This window comes from Dryobates pubescens, chromosome 12 (genome assembly GCF_014839835.1).
Source record: "Dryobates pubescens isolate bDryPub1 chromosome 12, bDryPub1.pri, whole genome shotgun sequence".
Classification (NCBI taxonomy): domain Eukaryota; kingdom Metazoa; phylum Chordata; class Aves; order Piciformes; family Picidae; genus Dryobates; species Dryobates pubescens.
Window position 1 is genome coordinate 23,364,316 of NC_071623.1, and position 24,116 is coordinate 23,388,431.

At 42.7% G+C, this 24,116-nt stretch overlaps 1 protein-coding gene across 5 annotated transcripts in view; it reads left to right on the forward strand.

The window, feature by feature from the left end:
* The first annotated feature begins 279 nt into the window (after positions 1–279).
* Positions 280–24,116, forward strand: part of GRIK1 (glutamate ionotropic receptor kainate type subunit 1) — a 166,668-nt gene continuing 142,831 nt past the window's right edge. For 3 of the 5 annotated variants that reach the window (XR_008462499.1, XM_054166089.1, XM_054166091.1), the window contains exon 1: positions 280–550. Coding sequence is in view for 3 of the 5 variants with exons in the window: in XM_054166089.1 (XP_054022064.1) it covers positions 412–550 (139 nt within the window). In the remaining 2 variants the exon portion in view is untranslated. The remainder of the gene's footprint in view (positions 551–24,116) is intronic. The other 2 variants (XR_008462498.1, XM_054166090.1) reach the window with 1 other exon arrangement.

Here is a 24,116-nt window from a genome sequence, read left to right on the forward strand (position 1 = left end):
TTCCTTGCCCTTGTCCAGCGTGGGCGACGCGGCTGCAGCCGTGCCGGAGAGCAGCCGGATAGTTTTGAATAAACCCTTTCGTGCGTGGTACCCAGCCACCGCCGCCCGTCCCGGTCAGCTCCCGGAGCCACCTCGCCCCGCCTGGGGCCGCCCCGCAGGAGGAGCCGCCCCCTCCCTTTCCCTCCCTCCCTCCCTCCCCTCCTGGCGGCGGTGACAGGGGGCGAAGGCAGTGGGAGCCGCGGGTGGCGGCGCAGCGCAGGGCGGCAGCGGCGGGAGCGCGGGCGGCGGGCGCGAAGCCCCCGCGCCATGGGCGGGCGGCGCGCAGCGGCGGCGCGCAGCCGGCCCCGCCGGGGGTAGCCGCCCGCGCCCCGCACCCGCGGAACCCGGCATGAACTGAGGCGGGCGCGGAGGATGGCGAGTGCCCTCGGCCCGCGGTGGCCCCTCCGCCCGGCCCCGGGCGGCGGCGGTCGCGGCGGCGGGGGACTCCTCTTCGTGCTGCTCTGCGCCTCGGCCGGCCTGCCCCAAAGCGGCCAGCAAGTGCTGCGGATCGGTGAGTGCCGCCCACGGGCCCTGTGCGCCCCGCTCCGCGGGCACCTCTAGCATCCGCGGCCGAAGCAGTGCAGGGGGTTCTCCCTGCTGCACGCTTTCTTTGCCTCTTGCCTCGAGCGCTGCGCGGGTGCTTTGCTTGTGCCAGCGGTAGCCGCGTACCTCCCGCGGGGCGTGGGGCTCGGCGCAGACCGCGCAGAGCTGCCGCGCCTGGGCTGGGGCTGCGAGCAGCGCTGGCTAGACTGCCCTCAGCCTGAGGCTTTCCTCGGAGGGGGCGCTTGCCCAGGGAGTGGGACGCAGCCTGCTCCGCTTACTCCGCTCATGAGCTCTGCTGCGCTCCGCTGGTGCCGCTCTCCAAAGTTTGCCCCAGTGCGCGGCGGCGGGACGCAGAGAAGTTGGGCGTGGGAGTCCCGGCGAAGTGGGGTCGGGGCGAACATCCCGGGAGCCGCTCGGAGCTGACCGCAGACAGGAGGGTGCTAGCCAGCACTGGGGCGCTTCGCGGCGGCGGGTGTAAACTGCGCCCAGAGCCGGTCAGGCACCTGACTCTCCGCCACAGGGACCACAGGAGTGGTTCAGTGACTTTAAAATGCATTTCGAGGAGCGCTGAGGTTCTCTGGGTCGGACCGGAGAGCAGGCAGCTGTGGTATGCGAAGAGCAGCCTTTTAGGATGGGGGACGTGTTTGCCCTTCTTTGCCCTCGCGCCCTAACCCTGGGATGGGGTGAGCTCCGCGGGTGCTGTACATACTGGTAGCCCCAGAAAACAGGAATTTATTTTTAAGTAGAAAACTCTGCACCATGGAAACGGGGCTCAGTTCACAAGAAGCCTTTCTCTTTACAGTGGGTTTCTTGTGTCAGTCAAGCGAGACAGTGAATACAAAGTATCGAAAGAGTTAGGGGTTAGGAAAAACTGTGAAAAAGATGCAGCCAGAATCTGTCACACTTCTGTTTCTCTGCGTGTCCCTCTTCTGCTTCACAAATATTGAACATGAAGCCAAGAAAACCCCCAAAAAAACTAAATCCGAAAACCGAAAAAAACCCACGAAAAAAACGGAGAGAAGCAGCAGTTTATGCCACCCGGAGAGATGTGTTCCTAAGGGCATGTTCGTGTGCGAAGTAAAAGATTGATGCCTTTTGACCTGGCAAACCTTCTCTTCACTCAGCTTTCCTCACGAGTGGTCCTTTAAACATTAAGTGGAACACTCCTAATATGTTTAGCGAGCAAGGGACCTGATGACTGAGACATTTAAATAAATTAAGAGGTGAAGCCCCTCAAAGTGCTGAGCAAAGTCAAGGGTGATGAAAAAGAAAAACCAAAAGCACTGAGCATCTTGCAGCTTAAAATCTATAAGAAGTTCATAACTGGCCATATTCAGTGCATGCTCGTATGCTCGGTTTGTTGTGTTTGGTTGGGTTTTGTTTTGTTTTGTTTTGTTTATTTGTTTGGTTGGGTTTGTTTCCCCCCACATGGGATGCAGCTGAAGTTTGCTGTTTCTCTCCTCGCCACCACAGTGTAACTGTGTACTGTTTGGAGCCTAGGGGAATGTCTGTGCACGGACACAGCGGGAGAGCACACGAAACACAAAGTTTTGAGCTCTCACAGGCGGGTAAAGTCAGGGCCAATGAAACTTGTGAAAGAAACTAAACCATGTTCAAATAACTTAGCTACATGCTACACAGCAGGATGCTTTGGAAAAGCACAAGCATCATCACTGCTACCAGGCAGCCTTAATGTGCTTATCTTTACTAGGAAGTGCCTCCGAAGAAAAAAAGAGAGTGCCAGAGTTTAAAGGGAAACGTTATTTGCTTGAATGGAGTCTAAATGCTGTGCTCTGTGCAGGATGAAATCTTGGCTTCACAGCTCACATCAGCATTGCAGCGACCCAGGCAGAGAGTTAGGGCATGCACTCCTCTCTCCTTCAGCCTCCTCGTTGCATAACTTGCTTTGCTGCTTCCTTTTGGTCTAGTGAGGCTCCCAGGCAATTGCCCACATTTCTTTTCCCTCTTGTGTGGTTTGTAGACTCTGTGATGCAAGATCTATGTATGTCTCTACTTCGGATTCGCTCTCAGTTCATGCAGCAATGGTATCCTCATACTGATTTGACTTTGTTACTTCCACCACTGTATAAACAGTAAATATGACAAACTGTTTAGCTGCGAATTACAGCAACCAAATACACATCCAGAATGATGGTGTCAGAGAACAAATGTTCCTTATGAGTTACATGGTTGTAAATGCATAAAATATTAAATCTATTCTCATTACTACAGTTATCCTGCCTATAAAGTAATGATGTTGTAAAATATTAATCCTTCACATCCGTTTATAGCAGCAAGTTTCTCTTTGAAATCTGTCAGTCTCAGTCTTAGAAGTGACAAACAGAAGTAATGGCTATAACTCCTCCAACACACTTTTGCTAACATAATAAAGTCATCTCAAAGCATTTCTGCCCTTGAAGAAAATACTATTAAGCCATCAGATTGTCTTCTTCATGCTTTAGTTAATTAAGGACAGGAATGCACTGCTATACAATGGTGCAGCAGTTTGTGCCTGAATTAATACACTGGTAGTTTAATTGCATTTCCCACTGTTAGGAAGCTTTTTTATTTTTATTTTTTTCTGGCTTGTTATATGAATGGATTCTCTTGTTGGCATTCAATTAGTTGAGAAAGGACACGGGAGTGATAGGAATTTCTCAGCATTTAGATAATGACTATTTTTCTAGCCCTCTAAATAAGAAAATGATGGCAATATGTCTAGTAAAACTAACTCATCTCAAAATCCATTATTTTCATCCTAATAAGATAGAATTTTCAGTTTCAGGTGATACAGTACTTAAATTTTGGCATCTTACAGAGTATTTCTTTCACATTCACGTTAAAAAGCTTTTCCTTTGATATATGAACTAATAGAGCTGTCCAAGGAAATACCATCTTTATCTACACAGGACCCATTAGACTATATTATATAAAGGTATATTTAAAGTTCACAACCCTAATATTTTTGATTTAATACTAAGGAATTTCTAGTTTTTACACTGAGTCAGCCTAACCTCCTTATCTGGCTTGCTTGTTCCACTTGTATAAAATAAATTAACTCAAGTAACAGAAGGAAGAATGTAAATTAAGAGAAGCACGCGCTACACAGTAGAAGCAGATGAAATCACATCAACAATTCATTTGTTAATACTGGATGCAGAGCTTTTTAACCTCTTACCCTATGTCCTTAAGACCATTTCAACTCCTAACTAGGTTATAAGAATATACTTCAGCAATATCATGCTGCTGCACCCTGGATTGAAAGTAGCCAGCAGCTGAGAAACCAGGCAAGTTATTAACATATCACTGGAGTTAATTAAAAAGATAATGTGGCAGTTTTCAACTAATGCTCGTAGAAAGGTGTACTTGGATGAATCTTGGAATTAATCTTTAAAATTAACAGCTTCTGAAAATGAGCAAATGAGTAATTTTTAGGTTTGATAGAAATTGCTTTAGGTGAGGAAATGAGTACCCTTCAGTTCGTACCAGAAGTAGGCTTCAGAAATTTTGTTTCTGTAGTTAAAGGGAATATTTTAGCGTGGCTTCGGACTCTGCATTGATTTATTCCTTACTTAAGCAAAACCAAGAATGGTTTAGTGAGTTGTGTTTTCAAAGATGCAGGATTAGCCCAAATACTATTTCTCTCCAACTGAGAAATGTAGGTTTTAAAAAGACACACTTAAGTCAACTTAGCCTGCAAAATGGTGTTTTCAAATAAACCAAAGTTTTCAATAGTGATTTCAGAATGGGTGTCTGTATTTCCACAGACAAGACTCAAGCTGTGGACTACTTTTTTTTTTTCGCTGCATGGTATTACCATTCCTGCACTGTGAGAATGATAAAGACAACCCCCTAATTAATTTAATCACAGATGTGCAACTTTTTTGTCAACTCTTTGCTTGTGAAGGGAATGATATCGTTAACACTTTTGAGCTTCATTGGTGTGACCATGGCAAAAATTGTATTTGGGAAGTCCTTATCATATTTGGACATTTTTAAAAGTGGTGATTGTCAAAAGTATTTCTTACTAGGTGTCTACAAGTTATTCTATTCTGTAATATTGTAGGAAGTGGGACTGAATTTTCTAGCATTAGATGTCGAGGCATTAACTATGATTTGTTCACCAGATCCCGAATGCTCAGTGGTTTCTCACTTCACTGTAATACAGTTTGTCTGTTTCTGCTTTCTACACTTAGCAGAGCATTATTTTGCTACAAATATTATTAAAGGATTGCTACCAGTATGTCCAAACATTAATTTTTATGCATCTCCTTCCTCACTGGATTTGACAGCACTGTACAAGTGTGAGACAATGGCAATGTTTGGCTTTCATGCTTTAAATGGTTAATTAAGTTTAAAACAACCTATAAAAGACAGATAAAGATGATATTGCCAGCACCTTAGCAGGGCACTCCAGTAAGTCTATACTTGTGCAACCAAATGTCAGTGAGCCAAGTGACCTCAATGCATTCAGGGAACTCAGGGAAAACCTGACTTGCATGGTGACTGCATGGTTTCACCCTGAACTATTAAAATCAGAATATTAAGGGTGATTACTTTGTGTTCTGCCATTTAGGCTTGATGATGTAGATAGGTGGACTACTTTGCATTCCATACCATTGTATTTCCAGGCTTTTGTATCATGTAGGATGTTTGCTGTAATGGGTTGTTCTGTTGGGGAATATTACAAATTTGTGAAGCCAGTTGTGAAGCCACTGCAAATGGACATCCTTTTATTCAACTCAAGAGAACAATGACAGTTTCAATTGCCCGAAGAGCTGTCTGGACATAATATACTTGGAATGAAGAAACATTTGTAATTCCTCTGACTAACCTACCCTCTTACCACCCTTCCTTATAGAATAGAATAGAATTAACCAAGTTGGAAAAGACCTTTGAGATCATGGAGTCCAACCTATCATCCAACACTATCTAATCAACTAAACCATGGCACCGAGCACCCCATCCAGTCTCTTCCTAAACACCTCCAGTGACAGTGACTCCACCACCTCCCTTGGCAGCCCATTCCAATGGCCAATCACTCTTTCTGTGAAGAACTTCTTCGTAGCATCCAGCCTATGATGGCTAGGATCTGACAAAAACATATTTTCAGCTTGTTTTACAAAAGTGCACTGTACAGAGAATTTCTGGAACTCACTCCTGAGGCTGAGCAGTGGTGGACATGAGTGCCCGAAGCTCACCATCATTGTGGTGACCCACTACACTTTTAGCTCTTGATCACAGAGTGATAGAATTTTTTGGTTGGAAAAGACGTCTAACATCGAGTCCAAGGATCAGCTGAAGACTACCATGGCAGTTAATCCATGTGCCGAAGTGCCGTGTCCACACATTTCTTGAGTGCCTCCAGGGGCAGTGACTGCACCACCTCTCTGTATATCCTATTCTAATGACTGGTCATTCTTTCAATAAATCATTTTTTCCTAACATCCCATCTAATCCTCCTCAACACAATTTTAGTCTATTTCCTGTTGTTCTATCACCTCATACTTGGAAGAAGAAAGTGACCCCCACCTCACTACTCCCTCCTTGATGCCTCAGTAAGTGTGTTTGCTGAGTGACTGTGCTGTGGCCATAGTGCCCTTATGGCCGGTGTAGTGTAAATTGCTGCTAAGGTATTGAAACTATAGAGGAGACCTTTGCTTTCCAGAAAATTGGTGGTTTGCATTTCTTTTGTCAGAATGTACTTATGCCCTAAATACCTGCTTTGGCATGAAATAGATGAGCTGTAAAGGTGCATGACAGTCTTCAAATAGTCTATAATACTGTGGCTTGATGATTATGCAGCAGGCAGACAGACACTCAGGGGTGTGTTAGCAGAAACACTGATCTTGAGTTGCTTCTGTCCTGGACCACTTGTCAGTAAAGGCTGGTGGAGAACAAGAAAATAAAAACTAAGGAAGCAAGGCTGCATTTGCCTCACCTGAGCCAGAACTAGAATGATTGAGGCAGTACTGAGGGAGATAAAACCATTTAAAAAATACATCATGAGGGTGTGTTAGTCCGGTGTTTCACATTGTGGTTAGGTATGGCAAATTTTATGTAACTATCTTGGTGAATGTCAAGAGAATTATAGGGAAAATGAAATGGAAAACAGTCCAGGGTGTTGATAGAAGTGCTTTTTATTATTTTCTCTTACCTTATGCAAGGTGTGTCCTGATCTGCCCCTCTGCAAAACAGGTCCATAGCGCTGCAGTGAGTTCCAAGTGGGCAGATAAATAGGACATCCTACTGTGATTAACCAGGGCTTCAAATGCCTTTATGTAACACATGTGTATCGGTTCAGACACTTCAGGTTTTGGTAAAGTGCAGAATGAAACCTTGAAAACGATGGTATTGATGAGGTTTTGCCAAAGGCTAAGAATTTGCCCTCAAATAGTTTGTTTCTGCAAAATGAGTGATCCTTTACCTAGCACTTTTTCAATTAACTGTTCCTGCCCAGTAGAGTGATCATTGCAGAAGGAATATTCCTTATAGAGAAAATGAAATGTCTGTGTATTTAATTTCTTGCCCAATAGCCTATTTGTAGTGGTCAGGTATAATTAATTTGTTTTTTTTTTTAAAATTCCTGTATAATGCCTTATTTTACTTATTCAGAGGGCATTTGCCTCAGCATCCATTCTTGCTGTAGCTATAAGCTCCTCCATATGGCCCTGCCTTCGCTTAACATTTTCCATTCAGACCACAAGTACAATCTCAATACTGTTTTTTCATTACAGTCTGTTTGGTGTATCCTGGTCCGTAATGAAGCTTAAATCCTGCTTCTCCCTGCTCCCCCCAACATCTGAAACAACTCTAATCTTCTTTTCTCAGAAAGGCTTGATTTGACCAACTAGACTATAGATTGTACTGCAGTAAAAAAAAATAATAAAAAATAATAAAACATCCTGTCCAAGAACTGATTAGTTTTACTCCAGAGCTTTGGCTCTGTAACCCGCAAGCCCAGTATGCCCTAGTTTTCAGTTGACTTTAGCTTTCAGTTTGCAGTAATGAGTTTATGATTTTGGGAAAGCTTTGCAGTGGGAATGTTATTACCCATCCCTCTCCTCTTTCTGCTGAAGGTGATACAGTATTATCTAGCAGATGATTAGCTTTCAAGTGATGAATTTGCTTTCACCCAGCAAATTCAAAATTAAAAGCGTTTCATTATTCCAAATATGTGTCTTTTTCATTTCAGCTAAAGAAGTGAGTATCTGAGAGGGTTGCTGAAGGGGTTTTCGTATTATAATTACTATTTTATTTCTCTTACAGTGCAGAAGGTTCCTTACATAGCTTCACCACATACTAGAGTGGTACAAACACTGGGAAATGGGAATCAGTTATAAGGCCCAGCAGTGTGCACAGAAAGAACTGGTCTCAAAGCCTTATTTTTAGCTTCTGTTCTGGGGCTCATCAGACTCTTTACAATTGCACCTTCTAGTTGCTTTTTCATTTGGGCTTTCAGACTGCACCACTAGAAATTTAAAAGAGGAGCATTATAAATTCGGTTAGCTATGAAATTTTTCCCACATTCTGCCATCAAATCTGCACATGCAAACTAAGTCTATTTCGAGGAAACTTTTGTTTACAGCACATTGATTCTGGCTGGGGTTCAAGACCAGCCATCCCTCCATATTGTTAAATGGGATGGAGGTCCTGGTGCAATGCTGAGTAGGTGGAAGTGATAGTCAGAGTGCAGAAGTACTTCCAAAAATATGGGGCAGGATTTATTTTGAGTGAGCAAGTGCAAAGCTCATTGTTCTACCCACATATGAAGGAGCAGTGAATCTTCCCACAGTTGTTATGTCCAAGCAACACTTCTGCTGGAAAAATTACCACAGATGCTTAGGCTATGCTTTGGCTCTCAGGTTGAGAAGGAACAGAGCCATCCCTGTATTCAGTGGTACACCACTGAGATCTTAAAATCACTGTTATTTTGCATGCTATTCTACAGAGAATAAAACAAACAAACAAGTAAACTAAGAGTACAACAAAACCCAAGCCAAAACAACCCAAAACTCAATGGTTTTTTTTGTTGTTGTTTTTTAGTTAGTTAGTTAGTTATTTTAAGATCAAGCATGCAGTAAGAGCCATTCACTATACTGCAATTGATAGATGTCTTTGCTGTTCTAAATAGTTTGTACAGAATGAGCAGGAAAAGACACTGGTACATGTTGTGGATCAGAGGATTTTTTGGGCAAAAAAGCTATTCTAAACCAAGATTAGGTAGCTATAAGAAAAGGAAAAATGTTTGAAGGTAGAAGTTATTCTTCTCCTCCCCTGGGATGAGCAATGGATCAGAGTTCTGCAAGGATGTTTATACCGTGCTTGCTGTCACTTCTATGAAAGATCACTTCCCCTTCCCCTCCCAGTGAGAGATGCGTCATTAATGCCCTCAGCATGAGAGCCAGATCTCCAGGTGAGTAATTAGGCTTTCCTGAACTGCCAGTGCCGTTTCTGCAGTTAATGGCAGTCTGTATGTCAGCCTGATGTATCCAAAGTATTACTTTAGTTTCTTGCTCCCTTAATGCTAAATGTCTTCTACCTGAGAGCTTTGACTGTCATGGTCCATGAGTGTGCACACAGAAGCCAGTAGGTTTCTAACTCTTTGCTTTCCTGCAGTAAATGGCAAGAGTGACCCACTCATCTGGGCTTACAGCTATGTCTCTACACAGGTAAATCAAACAGCACTGCTTCTCTTTATGACTCTTAACTTGGTATAGCTTTGCATAGCTGTAGTAGCACTACTATTGTATATTGAAATGAAGAAGAAAAATGAAACGACTAACAACTGTGATGAGTTATGCTACCTTTAGGGGAAGCTGGATTGTGTACATTGTGTTTAGCATGATTCTGCAAGAGAGTACTGAGAGGAAAAAAAAGCTGTATGTACCTTATGTCTTGGATCATATAATTAGAAGGCAAACCCATCCACCAGGAAATTGGTGCTTTTGGGGTCTGTCATGCAAGGAAAGGCTATATTGAATAAATTTCCTTACTGCTTAGTCTTATGTAGTATGAATTGTGTCATATTTCATCAAGAACTGTAATTATTCATTCTCAGTGTTGAGATCTTCTGAAGCAGCAGAGCTCAGAGTGCGTCACAAAGCAGATACAATTAGTTTTGTTTTACGACTGGGGAAGCCAGGGTCAGATAAATGAACCATTTTGCTGATAAACTTGTGGTAAAGCTAAAAGTGACTCCAGGTCTCTCTCAAACGCCATCACCCCAGCCCTCTGCCCACTGCATCACAACTTTAACATTTCCTCATAGTATGTATCTTGGGTGAAGATTTGCATAATCTTTTGGAGATCAGTAGCATGTAGTGCTGAGTGTTGCTGCTGCAGAGGCCCAAGTGTCTTTAAGTAAACAATTTCTAGGTAAGTGTTTTATGACCTAAATGGTTTTCACATGCTTGGAGCATAACATTGGATGTGCAGTGTGAAACAGACAGCACTAAAGTATTTTCCTTGACACTGGAGGATCCCCTGAAGTAGGAGCCCATGTGCCTCCTTCTTCTGGTTTGGGTAGTGGACAAATATTATGTACTGTGTCTGTTCTTAGTGAGATGGCCCTCAGGGGCTACCAACATTGATGGCCCTTGGAAGTACAGTTCCATTTCCGAGATTTCTTCTGAGTGTATTTTAAGCATGCTTTGCCACATCGCCTCCAGCCTCTGGCCTCACATTTGCTCAGCAGAATGGTGGTCTACTGAAGATCAGGTGTGGCAAGCCTTAGCAAGGGATGGACACCTTTAGGGTACAGAATCATTTCAAGTTTTCCCCTCATTTTGGCACTCCCATGGTTTACTCTGCTGTGGTACACATGCCCCTCATAATTATTTGTCTTTCAAATACAGAAATACTTAATTCTTTATGCCCTTTCTAGAAGGATGTTATGTGCAATGGCAAAATGGTTAAGTGTTTTACTAGGCTGTAACTGCCAGGCACATACAACATCCCATATGATTTGGCTTGGTCTATTCTTTTGCATGGTGTTTCATCCAGTGTTGTTTCCCCCTTTTCCCCCCTAAAAGGGTCTAACCAGTCAGAAAGTGGCTTTCAGAACATTCCATCCATTTGCAGTCATGTAGAAAGTACCATCAAAGCTGTTGAAGACTTTATCAAATATTCAGGTGTCCTTATAAAATTTTACAGCCATGCTAGCTAAGAATTAACTCTGGCTTCAGGAACTACACAATCCTTTGCTTTCAATGACTGGATCTCATCCCAGATAAAGAGATGGAGAATGGAAAATTAGATGCACCGAGATGTGACTGTCCAGAGGGAAAAAAAAAACCCACAACAAAAACTCCAACTTTCACTTCCACAAAAATAATCCTTTCCCTGCTTACATTCAAGAAAAAAATACAAGAGAAGCCAAAGCCATTTTAATCTTCCTTCTTCCTGTGCAAAAGACTTTCTCCTAAATGTCTTGGGGGCCTTGTGCCAACATACTCATTTCTATAAAGGTTATGAACAGGAAGCTCAGATCTGAGTGAATGTGAAGAGTAGTTTATGTGAAACAGTTACTTCATTTTCGAGGAACTGCAAATTAAGCTCAACTTCTTTGGAATGGTCCCAAGAGATTAATCTCAAGACATCTGAGTCTATATCGAGTTTATCAAGCTTAGAGGCTTCCTATCAGTAGTCAAGGGAGAGGAGGCCAGGTTATTGCAGTAACAGCATGACATATGTAAAACTCTGTTTGATTATGTCAGTGTCACAGAGGAAGCTGTTTAAAAGTTAGATCAGGCTTTTTATCTGTGCTGTACCTTTCCAGAGACTGTCAGTCACTCACAGATTGGCCAATGAGTCAAAACACACGACAAATAACTTCAGCAAGTCTCTTGTGGAGAGGAAGTTGGCTGTCCTCACAAAATAACATGGTAATTTTCTGTGGAGAACTATTAAAGAAAATAGTAGCAAGCCACTTCAGAATTCTTCCCTGCAAGTTGGAGACAAGTAAAATCACAATTTCTAATTATAGTATTTTTATGTTTTGGTTTTGAACGCTTTTATTTGTTTCAGGATTCAGAAACAACATCAGAAGTTATTTACAAAATCAAACAAAAAGATCATTGATAGTTGGGGGCAGGTGAATGACTAAATATTTTGCATAGGGTGCAAGAAGAACATGGAGTCATTGCTGTACTATTTTCCCTTATGATTGCTCAAATGCATTTTGTGTGGTAAACCATGCTCATGCTGAACAAAACAGTTTCCTTAATATAACACTGTATCCCAAATTAATTCATCTCTACCTAAAAATATTAAGTACTGAAGACTATAGTAAAAGAGTGCAGTAAACAAGCTAGAAATCCTCAAGAATGATGTATGCAGTTAGGTAACAAAAGATGAGATTTTGAAGTTGCTCAGTCAACATTAGTTTGATATTTCTCATCTTTTGTGGGTTTAATTTTTGATCTTACATGTTAATATTAAAAGCCTTTGGTATAATTCTCTATCACTGAAACACCAGGAATGTTCCACTTATGCTCTACAGGCACAACAAAGAATCACTAATGCAGGATAGACACCTGTGCCACCCATCACCAGTAGATGTGGCTGGTCTTCCTGTGGACCTGGCCCTAGGGAAGGATGAGGTATCCTTCTGCTGGTGTTTTTCCAGAGGTGTTTGATGCTGGGAAGCTGGCTGACAGCACAGTAAAGGGACAACACAGGCTCCTGTCTTGTGCAGACTGGTACAGCAGGTACTTTTCTGGCCATTGGTAAAAAACTGTCACTGACTGCATTCACAGCACCAGGCCATCAAATTTTAAGTCCCTGCTTGGAGATATTCATGGTAAAAACATACTTAGTGAAAAGATTATCAGAATGGTTGTAGTCTGGGGGGGGAAAAAAAGTATTTGTTATTCTCAGGAACAGTTAAAACCTCCTGTATGCAGGCTGAGACAGGTGCCAGGAGAGGGCAAATGTCACTTTAGATGACATTTGACAGAGTTACAAGCAGCTGAAGACAAGGTTGTGTAGTGGACAATCACTGTTCTCCCAAAATTGCACAGTGAAATACTGCATCTTTACAGTGGCATGCTGTTTTCTTCACTGGAGCTCTGTCTGCTTAAATAAACCTATTAAAGATGGATATTTGTTCTTTCTTGAATGAGTTTCCACTGGTTTATCTGGTAATGGCCAAGTAGTGCGGAAACAAGCACGATGTTTCCTGCTTCTTCATTTGGAAACAGTTTTGCAAAGGCCCCTCTGAAGATACACAGCTCTCTTGTCACTGACACACATTCCAGGGATCTGGGCAGAGACAAAATCACTGCAAAGAATGACTTAGTCCCCAGTGTGTCACCGGGGGTGACTTGCTGGTCTGTGATATGCTGCTAAGCCATTGTGGTGTCAGGATGACTTCAATGCTCACCTGCAGCTTACTGCCACGCACAAAGCCTGACAGAGCTGGGTGGACACCACTGAATGCAAAGTTCAACCTGCATGTGACTAAAGATTTTGTCCACAAAACCTAAGGAGTTTGTGGTTATAAGGAAGGTGAATGTCAATGCAGTTCAATGCATTGAGTGGGTGTTTCTCTGTGCAGTAACCTTTGAGCTTCCCAGACTTGTCCCCTCTGTTTCTGCTTCTGCTCTCTCTGAATGTGGAGATACTCAGCTCATCTGACCATGTGTTCTGGTGTACAATTTGATCCTGGCACAAAGGCCACTTCTAGAATTTTTATGTAAAAATGATGTCTTTCTTCTTGGTATCTCTGATCCAACGACTTAAACACACAAAAAAGGCTTTTCATTCTTCCAGAGCTGATTCCTTTCAGGTATGCCAAACCACCCCAAAAACTTATCAGTGTGACACTGCAGAAGAAGTCTAGTATGAGCTGATGCTTTTCCAGTTGTATCTATCTCGAAAATTTTCATTTCACATCCAAATTGTTTACTTATCTGCTGGAAACACCCGTTAAAAGAAGTTAAGGCTCTGTTGCCCAAGGTGCATTTTAATACAGGGGAAGAACTGCTTCAGGTATTTCACATTACATCTTCTAGCTGTATCTGGTGCTGTAAATTACAAAGCTGCTCCATTGAACTGGATGAAGATTAAATTTTCTAACAGTGTTTCCTGAAGAATGCAGATTTTTCTCTTTGAAATGAAGAGTCTGTTCTACATCAGTGTGGCTCACTGCATACTTTGCTGCCCAAGCCTTTCTTTTTTTTTTCTAATTAGGGTGCCAGGCTGTTTCCTAGGGACCATGTCCTGTTGTTGATCCATGTACTGACATTAGGAAGCATCTGCAGATGGAGTGAGTGTGGTATGTGCCCTGAACAGCAAGCAGTCTGCAAAATTGTAATCTTTGTGCTGTCGGCTTGACATCAGAGCTGTCGTGAAGGAAGACTAGCAAGAAACATTTGTCTTTTCATCTGCATAGACATTCTTCTGCAGATGCCCAATGTATGTATGATAGATACGTGGATGTGCTTTTTAAACACAGCTGCTTGTGCACTGCTATTTTGCTCAGATGCATTTCTCTCTTCTCTTAACTCTACCAACGGGGGGAGATCTTGTCTGTGTGTGGTGCCTTCTGTGCCTAACAGAGGCCCCTGGGAGGAAGCTGTGGGTACTTTCTTTAAAGCAATGTAGTACCAATAGGATCGAGTGTTGCAAACAGTTTTATTGGAAGAATTTAGTCCTGTTTTGTCTGATGAATTGTCTCCCATGTATGCACATTTGCACCAAACAGCCAGACACTACAGCTGCCCCAAGGGGTGCGTGCTCAAAATTGCAACATGGCTACCCGGTGCAGACACTCCACAGGGCTGGAGCATGTTAACCAACGTGGGAAGAGCACCAGTGTTGAAGTGCTCCATGACCTCTTTTCTGTGCTCTCACTGCCTTTATAGGGATAGCAGAGAGGGAGAAGTGGCAGCATGGCACCGTGTTTCTTGTTCCCGTGGTAGATGTCCTCCCCTTCTTTCAGGAGAAGTACTTGGAGGAGCAACATCATCTCCTTTCCACTGAAGAGAAAGTAGTGGCAAGCATGCCTGGGACTGCTGCAGGCAGTGGGTGAGTGGGTTGAGGCCATGTCTGCCTTGTCAAATTCTCCATCAGCAGTGACACTTGAGGAGCACAGCATATGTCTCAACCTTTCAGCAGTGCTGGGGTTAGCACAGCGTCAGAGGAAGAGAAAGAAAATGTCTTCTACTAATTAGATGACTACATGCTTTATGCTCTTTTGTTCTTTGCTTTAAATGAGAATGTTTCTGTGTGTAAGCAGATTACTTGTGTGTTAAGCAGGGTGTTTCATAGCCTATTTTATAGTGGCAAAAGCTTTGTCCAGTTTTCCATGACATGTTGAGATATTTTGCCCAGCAAGATAATGAGAAAGGCTGATGAGGGAAAAAGATATCTTAGTTTTTTATAAATCCAGAATATTTAATATTACAGCTGCTGTTTTAGGGTGACTTGTGCACTAATTTATTTCTACAAGTCTGCAAGTGAAAGGTTGATGAGATGCCACCTTTTCTTGCATTTCATAAAGGTTATTTCAGGAAGCTGTTTTATGAACCTTTGCTCTGAGTATTTCTGTGGGTGCTAAATTGTTATTGTGCATCGACAGTAAAGAGGTGAATCTCGTTTCTGGGCAGTTGTACTTATCTGTAGCACTTTCCCTCTGTCATGTGAGAAACAGAGTTAGTCTTGATCTGTTTTATGGGCTGCATATTGTTTTACAAGTATCATGTGCAGGAAAAAAACAAATACTTCAGCAATAATGCTTATGACTTCTTGAAACTGCTCCCAGAAACAAGTACAAAATGCGGCCTGGCAGTGAGGGGTGAGGAGATAAGTATGAGAAACAGCCCTGTGAGCACTAAGATGAGGGGAGGTGTTCCAGGTGCCTGAGCAGGAGTCTTCTGCAGCCCCAGAAGAGACACGGTGGAGCACATACCCACGCTGCAGCTGGAGAGACTATCTCACACTGGAGCAGGTGGACATGCCGCGAATGAACTGTGGCCCCTGCAGAGCCCATGCTGCAGCAGATTTGTCCTGGAAGACTCCAGCTCATGGAGAGGACCCATACTGGATCAGGGCAAAAGTATGTGGAAGAAGGAGTGTCAGGGAGGAGCTGCTATACACTGACTGCAACCCCCCAGTTCCCTATCACCCCTCTACCACTTAGGGGACAGAAGATAGAGAATTTGGGAATGAAAGAGTGAAGCTGAGCTTGAGGTAAGGGGGAAAGATGGTGTTTTAATTTGTCTTTGTTCTCAATATGCAAGTCTATTTTGACTGGCAATAAATAAAAGTAATTTTCCCAAGCTGAGTCTGTTTTGCCCATGACAGTAACTCAAGCAATGCTGTTGTCTTTACCTTGAACCACAAACCTTTTAATCATAGTTTTCTCTCTCTGTCCTGGTGAGGAGGAGGAGTAAGAGAGCATCTACCAGCCAGCCAAGGTCAACCCATCACAAGTAAGGTGTGGATAACCTGAGGATTATTTCCATGGCATTTATGTTGGAATTGCTTATTTTCAGCAACTTCTAGTGAAAACAGTAAAAAGTTACTTCTGTCCACTGGCTTTTACCTGCTGTTGTGAAGACTGGAGTTTCTCAGGTGGAAGACTGAGCTGCTCAGCTGAATATGCATTTGCACACTAAGAAATGGGATTTATAAACATTTAAAGGAAGATAGTTTAGAAGATGGAGAGAAAACTTTGCTGGAGACCTTTAGTGCTAGAATCCCAGGCTTTTTTGTTTACAACTCAGCTGTTTGCCATACCAAGAGCATATGTTAGTACAATTCTTAGAATGATGCAGCGATTCATAGTATTTTATAATGAAGTAATAGGCTTTAAACTGCCTACCTTTAGCAGATTTAACTAAATCTCTCTGAAAACCAAGCCCTTGCTCTTATCTGTGAGTTCCTACAAAACATGTGGGTACAAAATAGTATTTTCTCATTCTCTGTCCTTTGTTTTAAGTGACCACTTCTTCTCAGGAAAAATGACTCTAAGGCTACTTTAGCTGTGTCCCTCCCAGAATCAGTGGAGCTGTAGCATTTTATCGTGATGAGGTTTTGGCAAGTGTATTATTCTGACAGAAAAGAACAGTTGGGCAATTTACTGCGGCTCATTCAAACTGCAAATGAAGGTTCTGGGTTCCAGTAGTTTGAGGAACTAGGTAAAAGGCCTCCTCCTGCTTCCTTTTTCTCCAGCTGCTGATTTTGTCAAGGTCTCTCACTTTTTCAAAGGTTTCTTTCTCTGCCCTGCTTGTGCTCACCAAAGCAGAGACATGGAAGGAATGGCAAAATTCTCTGGCTTATACTGAGAACATGCTAGCAGATGCAAGTTAATCCAGCTACTGATGGTTTGCAAACAGATTTGAATAAGAGAGCTGAGATGTCTTCTAGCCACAGTTTCTGGAAATAGCATTATTATTTACATATAATCCAATGGTTGGAGCTAGCACAGCAAACACTGAAAGCACAAACCTCTATTTATATAGAAGAATATCTTGTTCAAAAAGAATCTTCCCTTGCTTTGTGCAGCTTAGCATGGAGCTTCTGATTCAGTACATGAATATATCAAATAAGGTCAAGTATGATACAATTTTGGGGTCATGCTGAATTCATGGTAGAGCTAATATTGTTACAGTCCTGTTGTGACTGGCATAAACCTGTCACATTTTCAATAGGGTGATTCATGAAAGACAGAGAAGAATCAATGGAGGTAAAAATAGGTAATGCAATTACATTTTCTGTGTATTATACTGAGTAACCTGATTGAAAGGGTCATATTTAAATGTAATCTGGAAGAACTGTTTATGAAAATGAGAATGAGGGAGAAGGAACCCAAACTGGCAAGCTTTTCAGGTAAGCCAGGGGGTAACATATCAGTCTCCACAGGGGACATAGCCCCCATTGCCAGAAGCAGCCCCCACCATCTGTGAAACCTGCTCTCAGCTGGAGAACTTCAGGCAGCCTGGCACACTCCTACTCAGTAAGAGCCAAAGTGAAATAAAAAGACCCTGGATGGTATGATACAAAGTAAAAACAAAACAAAACCCTTGTTTGTATTTAGACCTAGAGTGGTAACTTTGGGTCCCTATGGCCTGTGATTCTTTCTGAATGTTTTGAGGTCATTAAGTCACTCCTACAGCTATCAGGAATGGTGCCTTCTGTATTTCAGGATGAATTAGCTTCTGCCATTCTTCATGACATACTTGATGGACTGAGGAGTGTGTTACACAAAGAAAGGAGGGACTACTCTGAGCATAGAATCATAGAATCAATAAGGTTGGAAAAGACCTCAGAGACCATCAAGTCCAATCTGTCACCCAACACCTCATGACTAAACCATGGCTTGAAGTGCCATACCCAATCCATTTTTGAACACCTCCAGTGTGTGATGGTGACTACGCAACCTCCTTGGGCAGTTCATTCCAATGGCCAATTACTATAGAATCAAAGAATCAATAAGGTTGGAAAAGATAAACATAAGATAAACAAGCATATATACCACAGCATTAAAGCTTAGTTAATTTTAATTTTCCTCCCACATTATTGATCTCTAAACATGCAGGGATAGAATAGAATAGAATGGAATGGAATGGAATGGAATGGAATGGAATGGAATGGAATAGAATAGAATAGAATAGAATAGAATAGAATAGAATAGAATAGAATAGAATAGAATAGAATTAACCAGGTTGGAAAAGACCTTTGAGATCATTGAGTCCAACCCATCACCCAACACCATCTAATCAACTAAACCATGGCACCAAGTGCCTCATCCAGTCTTTTCTTAAACACCTCCAGTGATGGTGACTCCACCACCTCCCTGGGCAGCACATTCCAATCGCAAATCACTCTTTCTGTGAAGAACTTCTTCCTAATATCCAGCCTAAACCTCTCCTGGCACAGCTTGAGAGTGGGTAAGGTCTGATATAAATATAAAGAGCTGCCTGACCTCCAAAGAGCCACATGAGTTTACATCATCCAAGGATCAGGATCCTGTTCAGTGTGTTTGTATTGTATACTGAAAAATAAAACACTGCTGCTAGATTCCTTTTGCTGGATAATGATGCTGTATGTATTCTGAGACACACTAGTGCTTATATTGTAAGTGAAAGAAAAGCAAAGAAAAAGAAAGAGCGAAAGAGAAAGAGAAAAATAGAGGGAAAGAAAGAGAAAAATAGAAGAAAAGAAAGAAAGAAAGAAAGAAAGAAAGAAGGAAAGAGAAAGATAGAAAGAAAAGAAAGAAAGAAAGAGAAAGAAAGAAAGAGAAAGAAAGAAAAAGAAAGAAGGAGGGAGGAAGGAAGGAGGGAGGGAGGAAGGGAGGAAGGGAGGAAGGAAGGAAGGAAGGAAGGAAGGAAGGAAGAAAGGAAGGAAAGGAAGGAAGGAAGGAAAAGAAGGAAAGGAAGGAAAGGAAGGAAGGAAGGGAAGGAAGGAAGGAAGGAAGGAAGGAAGGAAGGAAGGAAGGAAGGAAGGAAGGAAGGAAGGAAGGAAGGAAGGAAGGAAGGAAGGAAGGAAGGAAGGAAGGAAGGAAGGAAGGAAGGAAGGAAGGAAGGAAGGAAGGAAGGAAGGAAGGAGAGAAAGAGGGAGGGAAGGGTCCAAGAAATAAACTTTTTGCCCAAGAGCTGACATAATGAAGCCCAGACTTCTGCTTCTCTCCATCCTACATTTACTGTAAACTGAGCTGCATTTATTCCCGGTTGACCTCCTCCCTGCAGCAGCACCTGTGGCTCTTCTGTCAAAGTCTTCCTGCCTATTCCCTAATTACAAGTGGCAAGAGGCAGTAGTGCTATTTAGTGCTATTTCCAAGAGAGACACAGCCAGCAGACCAAACCTGCAGATAACCTGAACTTTTCCTTCAGTGAGGCCATTTACTGCATTCTTCAAAATGGTTTTTGCAAAATTTGTAGAAATTCCATGGCTTTGAGACCTCTGCCATTTGTCAAACTTGGCTAAAGGTGGCCAGTGCTTAAAGCATTGGTGCTAATGGGACTGAGCTGATCACAGAGTGTGATTTGGAAAACCTTGTTTCCTTAGAAAATCTGGCTGAAATGGGGACTTAAGAATTTTTGGCTGAAGAAATCAGGTGCATCTGTTACCAGATTACATCTGGGATAGTAAAAATAAAAGTTTTCCTATTCTACACTCTGTGAAGATGTATAATCAAAATCAAAGTGTCACTGCTCTTGTCACAAAGCTTTTGCTTCTGTGAAAGATTAGATCTGGGGGGATTTGTGTTCCTTGTGGGGCCAAGAGTGGATTAAGATGTGATGCTACATTCACTGAAGCTACACAGCATTACGCCAGCACTATCTTTCCTTCCCCTCCAGCCTGGGAGACAGTGCAATCAGGACACAGACAGACATCAAAGGAAAAAACTTTGATAGCAATTTCTGGACTATCAGACCCATCAGTGTAGCTCAGCTTTCTCTTCCTTAAAGGGAAACATGTTTCAAGAAATCAAGAAGCATAAAAACTTCAGAAGTACACTGATGTTTGTTATTTAAAAGCTGTGATCTACATCCTTCATGCATGTCAAAACCTACATTGCTCTGTTTAGTTGTGGATGATAAGTAACACACAAAATCAAAGAGGGATTTTTCATCTCACTGTAAAAGCTCTTTACAACACAAAGTATGTTTGGGTTAGAAAGAAGAAAAAAACCAAACCTCTCCAAGGCAGCAGAGTGCAGTTGAGAGACGTGACATCCTCTGCTGCCTGAAGTGGTAGAAGAGGAGATGCAGCTTGACTGTCGCTTTCTCAGTGGCTCAGACTGTTGCAATATGAGGAAGGGACATGGAGGCAATAGGAAAGCTGATTATACATTTGTACAGTGATACCTGCATGTGGTGACAGACCACCCACTTATGGACCACATGTGGTAACTAGAATGGCAGTCCTGAAGCAGTGCTGTACTGTTTGGCTCTAGTCTTTTGCTGGCATATTAAGGGAGGTCATAGTCCTCCAAATTCTGAATCTATGCTCCACTCCCCCCTGCCCTCTTAGCTCTAAAAATTTGGGCTGGAGGCTGCTTCTGAAGCCTGCAGGCTTGCCTGAATGAAAGTGATCATTTTTATGAGATTCATTGATCAGAGGTCTGCTACAATAGCTCTTTACCACAGTCTCGCTATCTGGTGTCATCGTGAGCTCAAGCACTGGTACACAATAAGGATAAAGAAAAGGAAATGGAATGAAACAAAATCTTAGATAAGAGTGAATTGGCAGGCTGATGATAATCTTAAGTATGTGGAGCTGTGTTTATGCACGTTTTCTAGTTAAACTCAAGTGCTTTCCAGCATGCATCATGCTTCAGAGATCACAGGTTTATTGTGAAAACTTCCATGAAGTTCTCAAATCCACTTCTCTTATCCTGGCTTGAAAGAACACTGCAGTGTGAACTCAGATATCTAGCAAGTCACAAGAGTGTGTTTATGAAAGTACCAAGACAGTATAAGAGTACATTTGTGGCTAAGGGGGAATAAAAGATTTTATTAATTTTCCTTTCAGTAGGGATGCCTTTGTAACAAGATTCAAAGATGTTCAGTGTTTCTGCCAGGATAAGGAAAAAAAAGAGAGAGAGAGAGAGAAAGACCAAATTGGAAGAAGGGCAGCAAGTTTCCTGGCTTTTTAAGTCTTAAAAATTCAAATAACTGGTAGTGACAAAACGACAACCCTCACTGCCACTGACAGTCTGTTATTTTTACAGTCACCTTCCAGAGGTTTACTGCTTATCATCACATAGAACAGTTGGCCCCAATGGAAAAGACAGGCTGCTAGAAATGACAGGGTCTTTACAACAGGCAATCATGATGGTGTTAGTGCTTATCCACTGTAGTAAGCATATAAATCACAGCAAATGGGCTTCCCCTTGGAGTCAGAATCTGTTGTGTTATTTTTGCCCAGCCACAAATATTTGTCTACCAAATGGTGAAATTTCCAGACACACTTTATGCCTAGTCCAGTGAGCAGTTACAGATTATTGTCCACAGATCACAAACATGATGTTAGAATGCTTCTTGGAGTCACAGATGTTAAATTAAAGGCAGTTTGTGTAGTTATTGGAGAGTTCTCCCTAATTGCTGTGAGCTAGAGGTGTTGTGGGAGTTTGGGCTGAGTGCCTCTTGCTGCTGCCACACGGGGTGCACCTTTGGTGCCCTGGCGTCCAGCCCAGTGGGTGGACACAGGAAGCTGCGTATTTCATACCCATAATGTCCTGCTCCCTATAAATCTATCAGCAAGGTCTCACATTTCCTCTTTCTTCCCTTGCTGCTCCTGTGGGAGATGCTCCCTATCTGGTAATGGAAGGGGAGTTATCTCAGGGCCTCTTGGGACTGGCTACGCCTAATGCCAGGAGGAGAAGTGCGAAGGGCAATCTTAGATCTGGCCAGCTGAGATTAGCCTAATAGTGGAGGGAGAGGAAGAAAGAGCCCTGGAGGGTTTGGGTATACCCTCAGGCAGGGAGAAGGGGAGTGCTGGGAGGCTTCTGGGTATGCTTTGGGATCTCTTTTGTCATTGTGTTTGTAGCTTCTGCGAACCACTCACTGCTTTTCCATCTAAACTTTCCATCACTTCTGCAATCCATTTGTCTGAGTCTCATTTTTCTCTGCCCTGGTGGGAGGCAAGGGAGGATCTGCCTTCAACCTGGCACAGGTGTTTTGTAATCTGTCAGTGTAAATCATTAGAAAGTTTATATGGGTGCTCTTCTTCTTGTGGAATCTGTAGAAGGAGAGTGAGGTATTATGGACATGGGGCTACAAATTGTGCCCAGTTTGCATATGAAACTCACTGTTGTCAGCAGCTTAGATGCATAAGTGTGGCCGTTTGACGCTGTGCCTTTAAGGAAGGGGCACACTGGCTAAATGTTTGTAAAATATTTTGGTATTCTAAACGAATTTCATTGGTAGGATTGTGGGAGGTCAGATTGGACCTGGGGGAGCTGGGAACTTTCTCTCAGTCTTCCTTCCTTCGCTGTCCCTCTCGGCTGGATCTGCTTCTGGGCTTCTTGCCAAAAGATAAGATACTAACTCCCTGTGCAAGGCCTTTATTCCTTTCCTGCCCTGTTAACCGTCCTCGTCTCTTCTTCTACCTCTTTGGGGGAGAAGGGAGGTAGGGGGGTGAAGGGGGCACAGGGGGAAGCCCCTCTGTGGGGGGTCTGGTTTCTGGTTGAGTTCATTTGCTGTATATTCCTGTATATATTGTAAAATACCTGTATTTGTTGTGTTACACAGAATCTGTTTCCTTGTAAAATATAATCTCATTTCTCCGACTGGGTTTAGCCGTGGTTTCTTTCTCGGAGAGGGAAGGAAAGAGGAAGTGCCAGACTCCGCACTGGATCTTATAGAGGTGCAAAGAATTATGGTAGGAAATACACAATTTCCTGTGTCCATCCCTCTGGGCTGGACTTCTGGACACAGGAAGTGAATGCACCAGGGGGGCACCCAGCTCAAACTGCAACAATAAGGTTAATTTTACATAGTTAAATACTCTTATGCAATTTTAGTTTAATACTTGCACAGTTTATTTTTATAGAACAGGCACTTCCCAGAAAATGTTACATAAAGCAGAAGAATTACAGTATAAGCATCCTCTGGAGTTTTTTCATTCCAGCCTTCAGTATCAGACACCGTCCAGTGTTAGAGGTTTGAAAGGAAGAAATTAGCAGCTCTGTTACAGAGTATTATGGAAAGATATCTCTCAAGAAAGCTCTTTCCCATTTTCTTATTCTCTGGTGTTTTGCTTATTACTAACATGCATGAATTCTGCATTTCATCTTATCTGAAGTAATCATAGCTGTGCTCATTCTCCCTGTGTCTCATCTTTTCGTGAATCCCACTGAACTCTCACTTCTTAGTGTCAACTTGTAGCAACACGTTCCCCTAGTTAATTATTCTTTGTATCAAACAACATTTTCATTTATCTGTTTCAAATGTGGTGCTTTCCTATTTCACTGAGTGTCTGCACATATTCATACAAATGAAAAGGATAAACTGGAGAGGATAATCTCCTGCCTGTATCCCTCTTGCTGTTTTCTGTATCTGCATCACATTTTCTCTGCTTGGTTCCATCTGTTAGCTGTTCCAACCCCAAAGGCAGAGCCCAAGTCCTAAGCTAGTCTTTATTCCCCTTAGTATTAACAGTGAAATCCAGATTTTGGTTGTGGTTAAACAAGCTGCTGTGTTCTTGAGCATAAAGGAAAGAAACAGCTAAGAGAATGGATGGTAATTACTTTTCCCTCTGGAGACATCAAAATGGCAAATTCTGGTCCTGTGAGGAAAATTCTGAGATTAAACAACAGTAGAAGAAAATTCACAGCTTGGGGCATGCACCTGTGTGTTCAATTCTGCTCTCTCTATTCCCTTTGCCAGAAATGGATGCCCTGAGAGGAGCAGCATCTTCTAATCTCCCCAAAAAAGCCCTCCTATTTCCCTAACTGCCCTGCAGAGGTGAGCTCTCCCCTGTAAACCCTGCTGTGGCATTGTAAGTTTCTTGACACGGCACTCTGGGGTCACCCAAATGTGCTTTTTATAGCACTCTTTCCTCTGCATCTGGAGGACACT